The sequence below is a fragment of the Poecilia mexicana genome, unplaced genomic scaffold (assembly GCF_051168715.1).
Source record: "Poecilia mexicana isolate PSO_F unplaced genomic scaffold, ASM5116871v1 scaffold_11, whole genome shotgun sequence".
In the NCBI taxonomy this organism is placed as follows: Eukaryota; Metazoa; Chordata; class Actinopteri; order Cyprinodontiformes; family Poeciliidae; genus Poecilia; species Poecilia mexicana.
In genome coordinates this window covers 28197803-28212710 of record NW_028263380.1, presented here as the reverse complement: position 1 = coordinate 28212710, position 14908 = coordinate 28197803, and the positions used below count along the sequence as shown (strand labels likewise).

At 46.4% G+C, this 14908-nt stretch overlaps 2 protein-coding genes and 1 long non-coding RNA gene across 3 annotated transcripts; 1 reads left to right on the top strand and 2 right to left on the bottom strand.

Moving 5' to 3' along the window:
• Nucleotides 1–2823: 2823 nt before the first annotated feature.
• LOC106919166 (solute carrier family 52, riboflavin transporter, member 3-B-like) lies at nt 2824–5793 on the bottom strand. Its single transcript, XM_014989351.2, has 3 exons — nt 3853–5793; nt 3124–3247; nt 2824–3054 (listed from the first exon to the last, which is right to left on the bottom strand). The coding sequence occupies exons 1-3, from the start codon at nt 4848–4850 to the stop codon at nt 2845–2847; spliced, it is 1332 nt and encodes a 443-aa protein (XP_014844837.1). The 5' UTR covers nt 4851–5793; the 3' UTR covers nt 2824–2844.
• Nucleotides 5794–5878: 85 nt separating this feature from the next.
• slc52a2 (solute carrier family 52 member 2) lies at nt 5879–14478 on the bottom strand. The gene is made up of 4 exons (XM_014989379.2): nt 14230–14478; nt 11732–12581; nt 11191–11314; nt 5879–8288 (listed from the first exon to the last, which is right to left on the bottom strand). The coding sequence occupies exons 1-4, from the start codon at nt 14357–14359 to the stop codon at nt 8016–8018; spliced, it is 1377 nt and encodes a 458-aa protein (XP_014844865.1). The 5' UTR covers nt 14360–14478; the 3' UTR covers nt 5879–8015.
• On the top strand, nt 9218–12801 carry LOC148156625 (uncharacterized). Its single transcript, XR_015764705.1, has 3 exons — nt 9218–9895; nt 11479–11579; nt 11657–12801. It is a non-coding gene; the product is annotated as an uncharacterized LOC148156625 (long non-coding RNA).
• Nucleotides 14479–14908: the final 430 nt, after the last annotated feature.

Genomic DNA, 14908 nt, shown 5'->3' with positions numbered 1-14908 from the left:
GGTTTTAATGATTGAATCTATTTGCACTGACATGACCTTTACCAGCCACCGTACTCCGCTTTGCTTTTTCTCCTGTAAACATTGTAACAGGAAGAGGAAGTGATGTCATATGTGGATTGCAAACTGATTCTTTAAAATTTGACCTGCTGCTTTTCTAAAAGCTGATTTTATGAAGCAAATGGAGGTTTAAATACTTGATGTTTATCAGCTGCTTCCTGTATTTATGAGTCTTATTCTGTGCAGCCGTGTTTAATGTTGCTGATCCACTTCAGGATGTTTCAATAAAAACTAATTCATATGTTTCATCTGAACTTTTCCTCCGTTTATCGGCTCTTTGAGTCGATTCTTTAGTTGGATTCGGTTTCTTTCTCATTTGTTTGCTGCCAGTCGGATGCAAAGCTAAGCTGATTTATTGGGAATTATTTTCATACTTCCAACAAATAAACAAATGTTTAAAAGAAAAATGATGAATTTCTGGAAGCTTCAAGTTTCCCCAGGAAATATAAAATCTGCTTCTGATGCAGATCGGGTCCAAACGAACGAACATCTGAACAGTAAAACGAAATGAAGAGAAAGTCGAAATGTTCAGGTGAAGAATCTAAATCTGAGTCTAGCAAATTAAAAACAGAAGAAAACAGCTGACAGAATTTCCATAAACCTTCAAATGATCTTAATGTGAATAAAGATCTTTATCTTTAATCTTGGAGAAACATTTCATTCCCTTTGTGATCAAAAGTATTTTGGAATTGAATTAATATAATTCCTGATTGTAATAAATCCTTAATAGTCGATCATTTTAACAAGTTTCATGTTTTCATTCAATTTCTGCACAGAATCAGAAAACTTTCAATTTTATTGGTACGTATAGAAAATGTTTTTCTAAAACCTAAACAAAAAATTATTTCAGCATGAAAGTGATTTTATGCAGAAGCTGAAACACTAAACATTTCTTCATTTTTTATTGAGATGAACCCAGATGTAAACATATTTCAGATTCTCAGGCTGTTTTTGGGTTTAGGATCTGCTTTGATCCTGATCAGCTGATCGATCCTCCACAATCAGAAACTAGAACCGGACGGGGTTCGGTCCGGTCTGACCGGGCAGAACGCTGCGACGTCTGACTTTGGAGCAACAAGGAAGTGGAAGAAGGAGAAAGGAAACGTCTTCCTGCAGCAGGAACCAAAATTCAGACATTTCTTTGTATAAACTCAGGATCCATGTTTGTGTTGTAGATGAATTCCTGTTGTCCTGTTATGGAAATCAGGTGTGTTGACGTTGCTCAGCTTTCAGGGAAATCAGGATCAGATTGAACTCGGTCCGGTTTCAGCCTCCAACGCTGTCGGTAAGTTTGGTCTCATTTTCATCTTCAGATGGTTTTAATAACTTTTGTTTTTGATCAGGAGTTCAGGCCATTTATTGGAGATAACTTCTCGCTCCATCCCATAATTCTCCCAGAATAAACAGGAATCTTTTTGTTTCTCTGATAAATTCATTGTTAATTTGCTTCCTCTGGTTCTGGATGCTGAGCAGCTGGAAGGATTTTTGCTCTTACTTTGTACTTTCACCCAGTTGTCATGATGTGTTACCATGGCAACAAGGTATTATTTTTACAACCGAGTTCAGCTGAGTAGCAAAACCTCCAGTGACCTTCAGCTCTGCTGTGTTCCTAGTTTCAGTGGGAGAAGATGGCGGAGTCCTACACCAACCGCTCCGACTCTGGTGGAGGGGAGGAATGTTTGCTGGAAGGACGATACCTGGTAACTCTGGCTCTGATCATCCGGTCAAGAGGAAGGCCTTCCGGTCCGTCTGCGCCACCACGGCCATCAACCTGCTCTGCTACATCCGGTGGCCGCCATGCAGAAGTTCCAGATTCAGGACCAGCAGCTGTTCACGCCCATCTCCATCCTGCTGTTGTCTCCTGCCAGCGTCGTCCACCCGCTGTTCTGCCTCTCCACCAAGGGGGGGCGCTCATCTGCGTCAAGAGGAAGAACAACAAGCGACGGCTGACCGACGCAGAGAATGCTGGGAGTTTACTCAAACTGCGGCTAGACGTTCAACTGACGGAGAAACGAAGAAACTACGTCATTTTATCCAGTCTTACGAAGTTTAAGTTTTATTTTTATGTTTCAAAAGCAACTTCAGCAAATCCAACGACTGACGTTACACTGATGGATCAGAAAGAGATGAAATACAGAATATTTATTTAAAAATGTTATAATTATTTAGTTTTTTTTCACCAAACTCAGATTCTTTAGAGATGCAATGAAGAAACTGAAAGAAAGTTTTGAAGGCGACTCAATGAGAAAATTCCTGGAGATTTTTATTGTCATAAAGCAAAGAAGTGAAAATAAATGCAGTTAAAACTAAATTATGACAAATGTGCAGATTTTTAATAAAACAAGAGCAAAAAATCTAAAACCAAGTGCAACATTTAAACCTTCCTGATTTATTGGGGAACCCTCATGGTTCCCCCTCATGGTTCCCCCATCATGGTTTCCCCCTCATGGTTCCCCCTCATGGTTCCCCCATCATGGTTCCCCCCTCATGGTTCCCCCATCATGGTTTCCCCCTCATGGTTCCCCCTCATGGTTCCCCCATCATGGTTCCCCCCTCATGGTTCCCCCCTCATGGTTTCCCCCTCATGGTTCCCCCATCATGGTTTCCCCCTCATGGTCCCCCCCTCATGGTCCCCCCCTCATGGTTCCCCCCTCATGGTTCCCCCCTCATGGTTCCCCCATCATGGTTTCCCCCTCATGGTTTCCCCCTCATGGTTCCCCCATCATGGTCCCCCCCTCATGGTCCCCCCTCATGGTCCCCCCCTCATGGTTCCCCCTCATGGGCCCTTCAGGGGCAGCTGGTGCTGCATGGGTCCCCGGAGGAGAACAGGCCGTAGACGCTGACCAGAGGGAACATGGTGACGGCTCCCAGCAGGGAGCCGAGCTGCACCACTGCCCCGCACCACACGAGGGCGCTGTGACCTTCATCCCGCAGGATCACCCCAATGATGACCTTCACGTAGGACAGAGAGAAGATGAAGAGGATCCAGGCGAGCACCTGGACAGAGGAAAGTTACCATCAGAACCACCAGAACCATCTGGACCCATCAGAATCTCCTGGACCCACCATGATGGCGGCGCCAGCACCATCGTTGACCAGCAGGGGGCAGGGACTCAGCGCCGCCATCAGCATTATGTACGACCCGATCCCGGTTCCCAGAACCGTCAGGAAGCCCAGGAACACCAGCGACCTGCAGAACCACAAGCAGCTGTCAGGAACATCCAGAACCAGAACAGAATTTTACAGAACCCCATGGTGAGGTGCTTCCAAATAGAACAGAGCTTTTGTTGAATCCATCAAAGCAGGAAGTCGATGAGGAAAAACCAAAACTTCTCTCCACATTTCCTCCTGACTTCCTTCAGACTTCTTCTTTCTTCAAGTTTCAGGAAGTCTGGATGAACGTTCTTGTTTTTGATCAACTATTTCACAATCCTCAGACTTCAGTTCAGGTTTTGGAGCGGTGGCAGCAGCAGTGGCAGGACTTCGCCCCTCGGCCAGTTGCTGGTTCGATCGCCACCCTGTCATCGTGTCTTTGGGCAAAACACTTCACCCGCCTTACCTGCTGCAGGTCAGAGCGCCCAGCAGGGGGCGCTGGTGCATGGTTGCCTGTCAGACTGGGGCAGCCGTGGCTACCGTGCAGTAGCTCTACCACCAGCATGTGAATGAGTGTGAAGCGCTCTGAGCTCCTCTGGACTTGATGAAGTCCAGTAGAACCTTTTTATCATTTCAGTCCTGAGAGAAGAAAATGATTGAATGGATATTTGATTATTGATCAGGTATTTGTTCCTGGCTGACCTGATGGAGACGAACATGGCGACGAAGCCGGCCAGCGGGTTGGACACGGCGGCCAGTGCGGCTGACAGGTGGTAGGCGCCGTTCCCGTAGGGCAGGCAGGAGTAGGACTGGACGGAGGGCAGGGCCGTGTTGCTCAGGGCGTTGACCCAGCCCAGAACCACGAAGATGAAGGCCAGTTGCTTCTGGCTGCAGGAGCTGGAACCCAAGCTGCTTCTGGGTTTGTGGTTCTGGGGCCTGAAGGGGTCCATCATGGGCCTCTGCTCGGCCCTCTTCCGGCTCCTCCTGGACCTCTCCCTGGACCCGGCGGAGTAGCGCGGGTCGGGCTGCTGCCGGGCCACGGCCGGGTGGAGGTCCAGCAGCAGGAACGCTGCCAGGCTCACCAGCATCATGGCGCTGAGGAAGAAGAAGAAGACCTCGGCGGAGAAGTTGGAGGGCTGGTACCGAGCCTCCAGGCGTCTGGCTCCGTGGCCGCTGTGGTTTAGGGACTGGCTGCTGTTGACGCAGCGCACCAGGCCGACGCCCTGGACCAGAGCCGCCAGGGCCGGCAGCAGGCCGCTCAGCCCCTCCCCGATGAAGTAGGAGGTGAGGAAGTGCGGCTGGAGGTGCATCATGAAGGGCAGGAAGGTGACGGAGGAAGTGCAGTCCACAGTCGCCAGGAAGAAGGTCAGAACCAGCAGAGCCAGGCTGCGGGGGGCGCCGCCCACCACCACCGTCTCCTTCCAGAAGAAGGCCAGCAGGAAGCTGGCCACGGCGCCCACCGCCACGATCCCGTAGATGACCGCCGCCTCGTTAAGGACGCCGGGCCGGAGGCGGTGCATCAGGGTGACGACGAGCGGCCCGACGTTGGCCGCCTGGATGAGGACGGACAGGTAGGAGGGCAGGTACCATCCCTCTGGGACCTGCGGGACGATGAGAGGAAGCTCCACCCAAAGGCCGTTGATGGAGACCCAGGAGCCCATCCCGAAGAGGACGGCCAGCAGGTGGGTGAGCACGGCCATGGCGGAGGCGTCCTGCGGGGAGACGCCCGGACAGCAGGCTCAGTCAGAGACTGCGGCACAGTTCTGGTCTAGTTAAAGGCCTTTATACGTTAATTTCAAACAAGAGTTGTCAGTAAAAAGGTTTATAATAAATATTAAGTCATATTAGTTGATATGACTAATGTACATACAGTCAGATAATTGATTAGTGAAAACTTTATCAATGCTGAATTTGATCTAATGCATTGGGACCAACATCATTATTAATTCATATTTAGACTTTCAGTAAAATAATAAAAAATAAAATAATGCAGAAAACATTTTATTTACAACATGTCTGAGGTGTCAAGGTTTTATGTGCAGCAGAAGAAAACAGATCAAACTGTAAGTCCAGATTAATGTGTCACCATGAGGAACGGATCCATCCAGCTAAAGGCGCATTGCGTGAATTATTCCCATCTTCTGTTAATGTTCACAGATTTTTTTGTGTTTCCTTTGGAAACGCTGAGCAACACCGACTGTCTAAACGGAAAACAGCCAGAAAGTTTTAACACTTGTAGATCATCATAGAAGTCAAATTTAAAGTGTAAATCAGCTTCTGTGTTAGGAGCTCAAATCTGTTGAATGTTGATGAAAATCTAAACCAGATGGAGACGATCTGCCTGCAGAGACTCACCTGCTGCTGGTAGAGGGAGCGTTTCTGCAGCCAAAGTCCTGAGCAATAATAACTGGCAGGAGCGTCCGAGGCGTAAGCCCTGCTGGGGGTGGAGGTCCTGCAGAAAGCCTGGTCCTGATTGGCTGATGCTCGTCTTCACCCTGCAGGGCACCAGATGCGTCTCGTTCTCGTCGCTTCGTAGAGAATCTGCAGAATTCAGCTAATTCTCCAGAAGCGGATCAAGAGGCGAACGGCCTCAGCTGCAGGTTGCTCAATAGAAAGTCACGTTTTAACAGCTTTGTGGAACCAGCAACAAGCTCTTCTAATCACAGCAGTCTACAAAAACATTTCTACTTATCAGCAAATGTTGGGATAATATGGAAAATGCCAGCAATACCAAATAAAAACCTTTTATTTTCATTGCATGTTAGAAAATTGTAAAGTTTCGGGTTTTTCTCTGGACTCAAAGGAAAACCTGCATCATGGCTAAAGTTTATTCCAAAAGAACAAAAATGTTATAATTTAGCTGATTTATGGAGGAATGTTGGAGGCCGTCAGCTTAACCCAAAATAATCAATTAATGATTGATCAATGACTGGAGGATAAAGACAACAGCAGAACCCAAAACTGTAAAAAAAAACAAACAAAAAAAACATTAACATTTAAAATAAAAAACCCAGATTTCACCAAACTGTTGCTTTATTGTTAGCAGGAATAAACAGGATGATCTCTTTAAAACCTTTGGGGGTCAGAGGTCAAGTAGGGTTGCCACCCGTCCCTTAAATACGGACTGTCCCATGTTTGGCTGTTAAATGTTGCTACGGGACGCGGTTTGTTCCGGATTTCTAGAACTGTCCGATAGACTCGCCTATCACACACACATCAACACTAAGTGTAACAACAATGACCAAAATGAAACAGGAAATTTTAAGGTCAGCTAAATTGTTGTGGCGGGACGTAAAAAGGACCCCCGAACGCTACGGACCGACGCTGTTGCCTAGAGACGGACACTACGCAGCCGCGGTGAGCTGCTATCAACCCGCGTCTTTTTAAAACGTCCTTAGAACCAAAACCTCGTAAAGATACAGACGTGAGAGGGAAGACGCAAATCCCAGGGTGAATAATGTTAGTGAGGATGAATACAGGCAATGAAAATCAAAAAAAGTGTCCATCGTGGCGGTGCTGCTGTATGATAGACAGAATGGATCAGGAGAGGAACTGCAGACCCATCAGAACCTAAAGAACCAGAAATCAGCATCTCTTCATCCCTCAGTCATCTCCTGAGGCTGATGTGGGAGAACATTTTATTATTCAGCTTCTTATTGTGCTTTTAGTCGACTGTTAGGAGCTGATTATTTGCTTATTTAATGTATCGCCGTATCAGCCAAAATAATACAAATGGTGATTTAGAGAACAAATCATACTGAGAGATTAACAGTGAATACATAAATATTTCTACTTTTAAAAGGTTTGTTAGAGCTTTCTGTTTGTTTTATTAAGAAATGTTGACATCTTTTATGAATTCAGTGTTCATTTACTGTATAATTAATGTCAGACACAGACCTGCAGCCCAGGGGCGGATCTAGATGGGGGCCAACGGGGTACAGAAGAAATTATACTAAACGTCTTTTGTTAATGCTCAGTGGTGGATTTTTTAACCTTCACAATTTTACTTTAACATTGAATTAAAAATTATAGTGCTGCACCTTTAGCTGCTGTGTAGAATCAGACTTTCCATCTGCCAGGGATCTGCAGCCTGGATCTCTGGAGACACAAGTGGCTCTTTGGCTCACTTAATATATCAAATGATGAAATATTGCTCTGTTTTTTTGTTTCATTTTTTAAGTGTCCCCATGAAAAAGCACTGACTACCCCTAGTGGTAAATTTGTCCTAGAACCAGCCTCCAAATCTATCTCCTTATTTGTATAAATATTTTATTAATATTCTTTACAATACTAGAATTTTGACATAACTTGTACTTTTGGCTGTCTGAGGACACATTTTGAATATTAAATCAGGTGTTATGATCAGTCACTCAGTACTTGAGCAGTTTACCAAATACGTTTTAATCAAACATGTTTAAGATATGCTCTGACTGGAGAACAGCTTTGGAGTACTCTATGTATGAACGGTTGCTCTCTGGATCACTTTTTAAAAACAAAAACATTGCCATGAAATATTATCCATCACTGCAGCGGACGTCCCACCCCATGAGAGTCGGGCGACACGCCGTGGTGGGCGTCCCTTATTTGGATTTCTGAAAGGTGGCAGCCCTAAGCTCAAGCCTCAGGTCAAGCCTCAGTGTGAGCATCTGGCATCGGCTACTTCTGTCTGTCAGCAGATCACAGAAACAGGAAGTGAGTTTTGGTCCCAAACAGCTGGGAATCAGATCTCATTCCCAAAACGGGGGAAAAAATCCCAAAACATCAAAAATCTTTCAGTAAAATGTTTCAACAGAAAGAAAAGTGGAAGGTCATTAGCATGCGGCCTTCCTCCTGAGGAAGAGACGACGAACAGCTTCCTGCTGCCGTCAGTCCAGAAACGTCCGGAGCTCAGGAACAGCTGCGCCCCCTGCTGGAGGAGCTGCAGTCCTGTTGCTGCAGACGTCCACGCAGTCGTGGGCGCGGGCGAACAGCTGGTAGACGTTGACCAGGGGGAACATGGCGAGCGCGCCCAGCAGGGAGCCGGCCTGGATGGCCAAGCCGGCCCACAGCAGCGCGCCGCGCCCGGCGCCGTGCAGCAGCGCGCCGACCGACGCCTTCAGGTAGGAGAACAGGCCGGTGAACAGGATCCAGGAGCCCACCTGCAGGGGGCGCACACACGCAGCCGGTGAGCGATGGCAGGGGACGGCCATGTTTCCTCTGGGTTGCTTAGCAACATAAACAGGATATCCTCTTACAGTAAAACTGTTTTATTGATTTCTATTGATCAGTTATGGCTGGAATAAACTTTTTCTCAAAACTTTAAAATACTAAAATTTTTCATTTCAGTCGTCTTTTGCATCAGAACCAACATCCGGACCAGGAACATCCAGAACCTTCCGGGTTTTACCCGTCTCTCCACCCAATCCCTCTCCTGGAGGACTTCCTGGTTTCTGACCAATCAGAGAGCAGAGACACGCCCACTCTCATTCACTCCCAGTAGCTATGTTTCTTATTGGTTCTGGAGAAACCGAACCCTCTCAGACCAGGAGTTCTGATCCAACTCGCATTTTTAACATTGCTCCCGGAGGAATGAATGAATCGCCATGGCAACCAATTAAATCCTGACTCTGATTGGATTTGATTAAACTGACAATCAAGTGAAAGTCCAGACTTTCAAAATAAAGGTTACATTTTCTCGTCATATTTAGCCAAGAACAAGAAGTGGTTCTGGTTCTGAGCGTTTGGATTTACCTAAAGTCACACATCCAGGGGCCTCATGCATAAAGTGGCGTGCACAAAAAATGTGCGGTCCCATATTTTATGCACAAGTCGGCATGTATAAAAATTAACTTTGCGTCAAGGTTTACACACACTTTTTCGCTCGGCGTGAAAATGTGCAGCAGCCACATGTAACAAGTTTAGAAAATGTGCTTTTATTTATTTTTATAATGTTTGAAATTTCACCAAATCCTGATTAACACTGAACAATCCTATTTTTTCGTTATATTTTAAGGATTGTATTATTTTATTTATTTTGGTAAACACTACTACCTGTACTGTTGCTTTAAGAGAGTGTTCTATGACATCATTACTGTACTACCCTCAGTTGGCGCTAGGCTGCCTGAGGAGAGGTAGGAAAGTTTCTTTGCTCTTGGTTAAGTTCATGGTTTTTTATACATTTGTAAAATAATTGAAAGCACATGCAGCTGTGAATGTTTATGTTTTAATACATTTCTTTTGACAAGTTAAGAAAATTTTGTTGTAAATATTAGAGCTTATATTGTTATTAGTTAGTCACAGGGTTTCTCCATGTGCTTATCTGCTGGGGGAATTCCGACTCCTGTGTGTGGAAGAGCTGCATGTTAAAGGGCTTTTTGTATTTCTGTTTGTGCAGGTATGTGTATTTGGTTCTTTTGTTCTACAACATTTAAGCTGGTTGTATTAAGTACACAAAACATTTGGGTTATGTAATTATCTCAGTTTCCTTTTTTTTATTTTTATTTTTGTATTATTGTGAATTTATTTCTGGGAACAATACTGTGGTACCCTGAGTTGGTGCTAGGCTGCCTGAGGAGAGGGGAATTCCGACTTCTGTGTGTGGAAGAGCTGCATGCTAAAGGGCTTTTTGTATTTCTATTTGTGCAGGGCTCTGCCAGCAACCTGCATTAAACAACAACCAGCAACTCCAGTGGTCTGAGTCCCTTCTTGGTCTGAACACAACGCAGAATACATCGAGGTTAACCGTCTGTATAAGACTAGATTATTGGTAAAAGAACACTAGTAATATACACCGGTTACACACACAAACTTTTACTGTGGACAATATCAAACCACAAAGCGTCAAAACTCACCTAAAATCACTGAAGTCTGACTACATTCAGTTATTTAGACCAAGAAGCACCAAACCGATGTTTTTCATGATTTTATATTTTATTGTTAAACGATGAAACTGAACCCATTCATCCTCAGACAATAAGCTAACACGAACACAAAATAAAGAAAATAAAAATAAGAGCATGTGAAAACCTCGCTCTAATGTAAATGGCACTTTTCCTCAGTTTGTGTCTCAGAGATGTAACACATTGATCTGTGAGCCGAAATGCATCTATGGGGTCATTTCATTCTCACTGAAAACAGGAAACAGGCTCAGCAGATTAACTCCAACCTGCTGAGTAAAACTAATCAACAGGTTTGATTATTTAAGGTGATCCAGGTGTGTCTGCAGTCACACGGATCTCAGTAGCTGCATCCAGGTGAGCCGTAATGTGGAGCTTTGGCTCTGATGGAGAACAGAGGGAGGATTGATCAGAGATCATATTGATCTGATGGTTTATTGGTGCTTAGATTCATCCAGACTGATCATCCTGGGGCTCTGAGCAGAACTTAAAGACAGAGCCGAGCGGTACCGGTACCGGTCCAGCTGCAGCCATCCAGCCTCCCGCTTTGTGAAAGCGCCTTATGGACATAAAGCATCTTGATTCTGTAAATGTACGACTTATATACATGATTCTACTATTCAGAATAAACGTCCACATTCCCACCCAAAGGCCCTCTGACTCTCTGTCTCTAAATCCTGGCTGAACTGCTGCTGTTCAGGCATTTGCACTTAGTTCTCTTTGTTTTTTATTTTATTAATTTGGATTTTTTTTTTCTTTAAAATGTATTATTATTTTTGTGAGGTGACATTATGTGCCTCAAAGCACCTTTTAAATAAAATATATAATTATTATTGTTGTAAATACTCATACCGCTACAAACAAGGTCCGTTGCCATGGTTACTGCCTCACGTGGCGACAGACTTCCGGGTATTTATGCTAATTTACATTAAGACGTATTTATGGAGGCGACAGGCGGAGCAGCAGCTGCTCCGTTTCCTGTAAATTAGGATTTATAAAGGTGCGCGGCTTTATACATCCGATACTTTTTGTGTGCTGCACTTTTCTAAATTTTTCTCCACGTTTTAGTGTGAAAACTGCGCAGTGTTTTATGCATGAGGCCCCTGAGCTTTAGCTGACTCTGCTAGGTGGCTTATCAAAATAAAAGCCTCCAGAGGAAACTCACCACCAAGGCTTTCCCAGCGAGGCTGGCCTGCAGCGGCGGGCAGGGGCTGAGCGCCGCCAGCGCCAGCAGGTACGCAGCAAACATGCCCGCCGCCAGCGACACCAGGCCCAGGCCTACAGGGGACCTGAAACACATCAGAGGGTCAAAGGTCATGCTCTTTGCCAAAGTCCTGACCCAGCCCTCTCTCTTTAGGTTCCTTTAGTTCCTCCAGAACTTTTTAAAGATTTTTCTGCTCATTTTTACTCCATTTCTAGAACCCGACATCCTTTACTGTTCTTGTGTCTCCAGTGACCTTTACCCAGCTGGAGCTACACAGGAAGTAGGGCCAGTCGGACAGGAAGTGGCCCGGTTTGGAGACAGCGGCATCCTGGACTGTCGTCTCCACAAAGGTCGCAACTGTTTGACCTCTGAGCCTCTTGAGGCCCTGAACTCAGTCCTGACACCATTTTATGAATTTCTTTTTTAGCATTTGAACTTTAAGGAGAGAACAGGATCAGGGGGAAAATCCACCTTTACAGGTCAGAAACGCCTCCAGTCTCACCTCAGCACCACGAACATGGCCAGGAAGCAAGCCAGGGGGTTGGCGATGTTGCCGAGGACCACAGAGAGGTGAAAGGTCATGTTGTTGTAGGGCAGACAGGAGAAGCTCTGGACGGACGGGAGCACTCCGTTGGTGAGGGCGTTGGAGGCGGCGAGCAGCGCCAGCAGGTAGACGTTTCGTCCCGTCCAGAACCTGGGAGCGGGCGGCTCCGGGCCGACCGGGTCCTCTGGCGCCGCCGTTCCTCCGTTGTACAGCCGGAGCGTCTCCTCTCCGCTCTTCGCCGCTTCGGCGCCGTCGGACTCCTGGGGTGGCCTCTCCTGCTGGGACTCGGCCCGTCTTTGTGTCAAAGCCATGAAGCTCAAGGCCGAGATGGCGAGCATCACAAACAGGAACCAGAAGAAGTTTTGGGCAGGAAAGCTCTCCTCCAGGTACTCTGGCTTCACCGTGTCGTTCTCGGTTTTACACTCCAGCTTGCCGACGCCCTGGCCCAAAGCCACCACGCAGGGGAACAAGGCGCTGAAGCCCTGGCCGATGAAGAATGTGCGGATGTACTCTGGAGGATAGCGGAACATGAACGGCAGGAAGGTGACGGTGGAGGTGCAGCAGACCAGAGCCAGGACGAAGCTGAGCAGCAGGAAGGGGAGCGACCGCTCCGCTCCTGCGATCGGCACCTGGCGGGACCAGAAAAGGGCCAGGAACCCCGACGCCACCACCGCCAGCGCCTGGATGCAGTGGATGGCCACGCGTTCGTTCAGGCGACCCGGAGCGCAGTGGTGCGCCACCGTCACCGCGATGGGACCCAGATTTCCAAAGGCGATGAGCACCGAGAGGTACGCAGGAAGGTTCCAGCCTGGAAGGAGACGAGAACCGGATCAGAACCGCCCGGTTTAGCTTCTATGCATCATAGATCTGGAACCAACTTGCAGAAAACTTAAATCAGCTGAAACCCTGATTTGATCAATAATCTGATGATGTCGTTTGTTTACACTCATTTCACAGCTGGTGGCTGTTTGATGTTGATATGATGAGACGACCTTTGACCTTGTTGCTAATAAACCTGACACAGATCATCTCCTCCACCTTCTCCCTCTGCAGAACTGAACTCTTCCCGGTCAAAAGCAACCAATCAGAGTCAGGAGGAGGGGCCTAGCGCTGTCACTCATTCTCGTGTACACGCTGCTCAATGTATTGATGGTGGAGAAACAACTTACCGTTCCAGGAGACCCATTTCTCCACCATCATCGATAGCTATGCTAACTAGCTTTACCGTTCAGGGGAGGCTCTGTTGTGGTTGGTAGCGTAGCAGAGCGCTAGGGGCCTGAGTAGCATGTACACCAGGGTGATTTACAGACCCTCCTCCTGGCTCTGATTGGTGTATTTGTGCAGATGACAACAGGGCAGAGGCCGATTTATTTATTTTTATCCGCCTCACATTAAATGGTTTTAACATGGAATAAACATATAAAAAGCTACAAACTGCAGCTTTATGGAGGTTTTAGATTCTCCACCAACTTTACGTAAAACTTTGTGAAGTCAGAACAGATTTACAGATAAAGCGGTTTGTTTTTTTTTATCTTGCCACGCAGTGTTGCTCTTTCAGCAAATGGCTTTTTTAGAGTCTGTATACTCCAGTTAACGATTGATTGATTACTATATTAGTTGACAATTCAATAATTGATTAATTGTTCCAGGTCTAATCTGGATAATCAAATCTAAAGTCAAAGAAAACCAGATATTGGTCAGGTAGAAACCTGATCCGTTTTTCAAGCTTCTTTTCAAATAAAATACGATTTTAGATGTTATTTTCACCTGTAAATGTAATAATGTACCTTTGAGCTGCTACACATATTTTCTATCAAGCATCTATACGAACGGTTTTCCAGTATTAACAGTCATCTTGTGCTCTGGAGCAGCGTTCCCAGCCCGGTCCTCCAGCTCACCGCCCCGCATGTTTTAGATGTTCCCCTGCTGCTCTGCGCCTCCTTCAGCAAACACCTGTCAGCTGAAATCACCTGGGCAGAAGGAAGCAGCTGAAACACGCAGGGCGGGCCGAGAACCAGGGGTTGAGAAACACCGAGGCAGAGGACGTGAAGCGCTGGACTGACGCAAAAACCGGTTCATGTTTAATGAAAGGGGTCCAGCAGCAGAGCCTTGAGGAACCCCACATGCGAACATCTTCTGATGAAGAGCAGCTGATGAAGCTTCAGCCTGCAACGGGAGCAAAACAGGCTGAAGACTGAAGATTGATAAATGTTTGACTGCTTGGAGAGAACAGAAATAACTGATCGATGGATTGTTAGTTTAATGAAGCGGGTTGTAAACATAATGAGTCTGTAATCAGCTGATGAAAAGGCTTATGGGTCCCAACACTGAGCAGGAGTCACTTATTACCGCTTTAAGTGATTATGAAGTTGCTTCGTGTTGTGATAAATTGGCAAACAGAACCGGGTCAGGCGGACCGGGAATGGGGGAGTTTTCCTCCGGAGATGAGGACTGACCTTCGGGCAGCTCTCTCACCACCACCGGCAGCTCCACCCACAGGCTGTTGACGGAAACCCAGGAGCCCATGGCGAACAGGGCCGTCAGGCCGTGGCTCACCGCGGCAGCGCGCCACCAACTGCCCGGCATGGTTCCGCTCGGTTCGGCGGGGAATGGACCGGATCTCTGGGGTGATGTGGTTCCGGGAGCTCCTCCACACGCCGCGACGGCTCTCACTATGAGCAGTGGACTATTGCGCAAAGTTTCCGCCCCTTCTGCTGCCTTCACGAACACTCAGAACTTTTAAAATCAGGGTGAAATTTCCTTAGATTTTGAATCTTTTCCTTTTAATATTCGGAACATTTTACTTCCAGAAGCATGGCACTAAGACGGTAATACTGGCAGATATTTATTTGGTTATTTAATGTATACACAAATATGCTTTGTATTCAAATTCCGATCACACATGAGCTCAAAAATGCAACCCAATGTAAAATTTACCAAACTGAAACGCAATTCTCATTATTTCTGCATACTGGGGATCACTCGTCCTGTTTTCATAAATAATCTGTAATTTCTTACAGCAGTGAAGGCATCAGCCACATAAATCATTGAATAAACGAGAGCTGCTTTGTTCTCCTGACAGGTTCTTTATCTGTCAGAGATTAGGACGGAAAATGGGGCCGAAGTTCAGTGAAC

Bases quoted from the DNA above. Each gene is read 5' to 3' on its own strand.
- LOC106919166 (XM_014989351.2), bottom strand. From the start codon at position 4,850: ATGGCCGTGCTCACCCACCTGCTGGCCGTCCTCTTCGGGATGGGCTCC. The intron at 3,248-3,852 runs GTCAGCCAGGAA...GTGGTTCTGCAG, and splicing joins GCCATGTTCGTCTCCATCAG to GTCGCTGGTGTTCCTGGGCT. The intron at 3,055-3,123 runs GTGGGTCCAGGA...TCCTCTGTCCAG, and splicing joins GTGCTGGCGCCGCCATCATG to GTGCTCGCCTGGATCCTCTT.
- slc52a2 (XM_014989379.2), bottom strand. From the start codon at position 14,359: ATGCCGGGCAGTTGGTGGCGCGCTGCCGCGGTGAGCCACGGCCTGACG. The intron at 12,582-14,229 runs GTCAGTCCTCAT...GTCTCCTTCCAG, and splicing joins GGTGAGAGAGCTGCCCGAAG to GCTGGAACCTTCCTGCGTAC. The intron at 8,289-11,190 runs GTGAGTTTCCTC...CGCCCCCTGCAG, and splicing joins TCGCTGGGAAAGCCTTGGTG to GTGGGCTCCTGGATCCTGTT.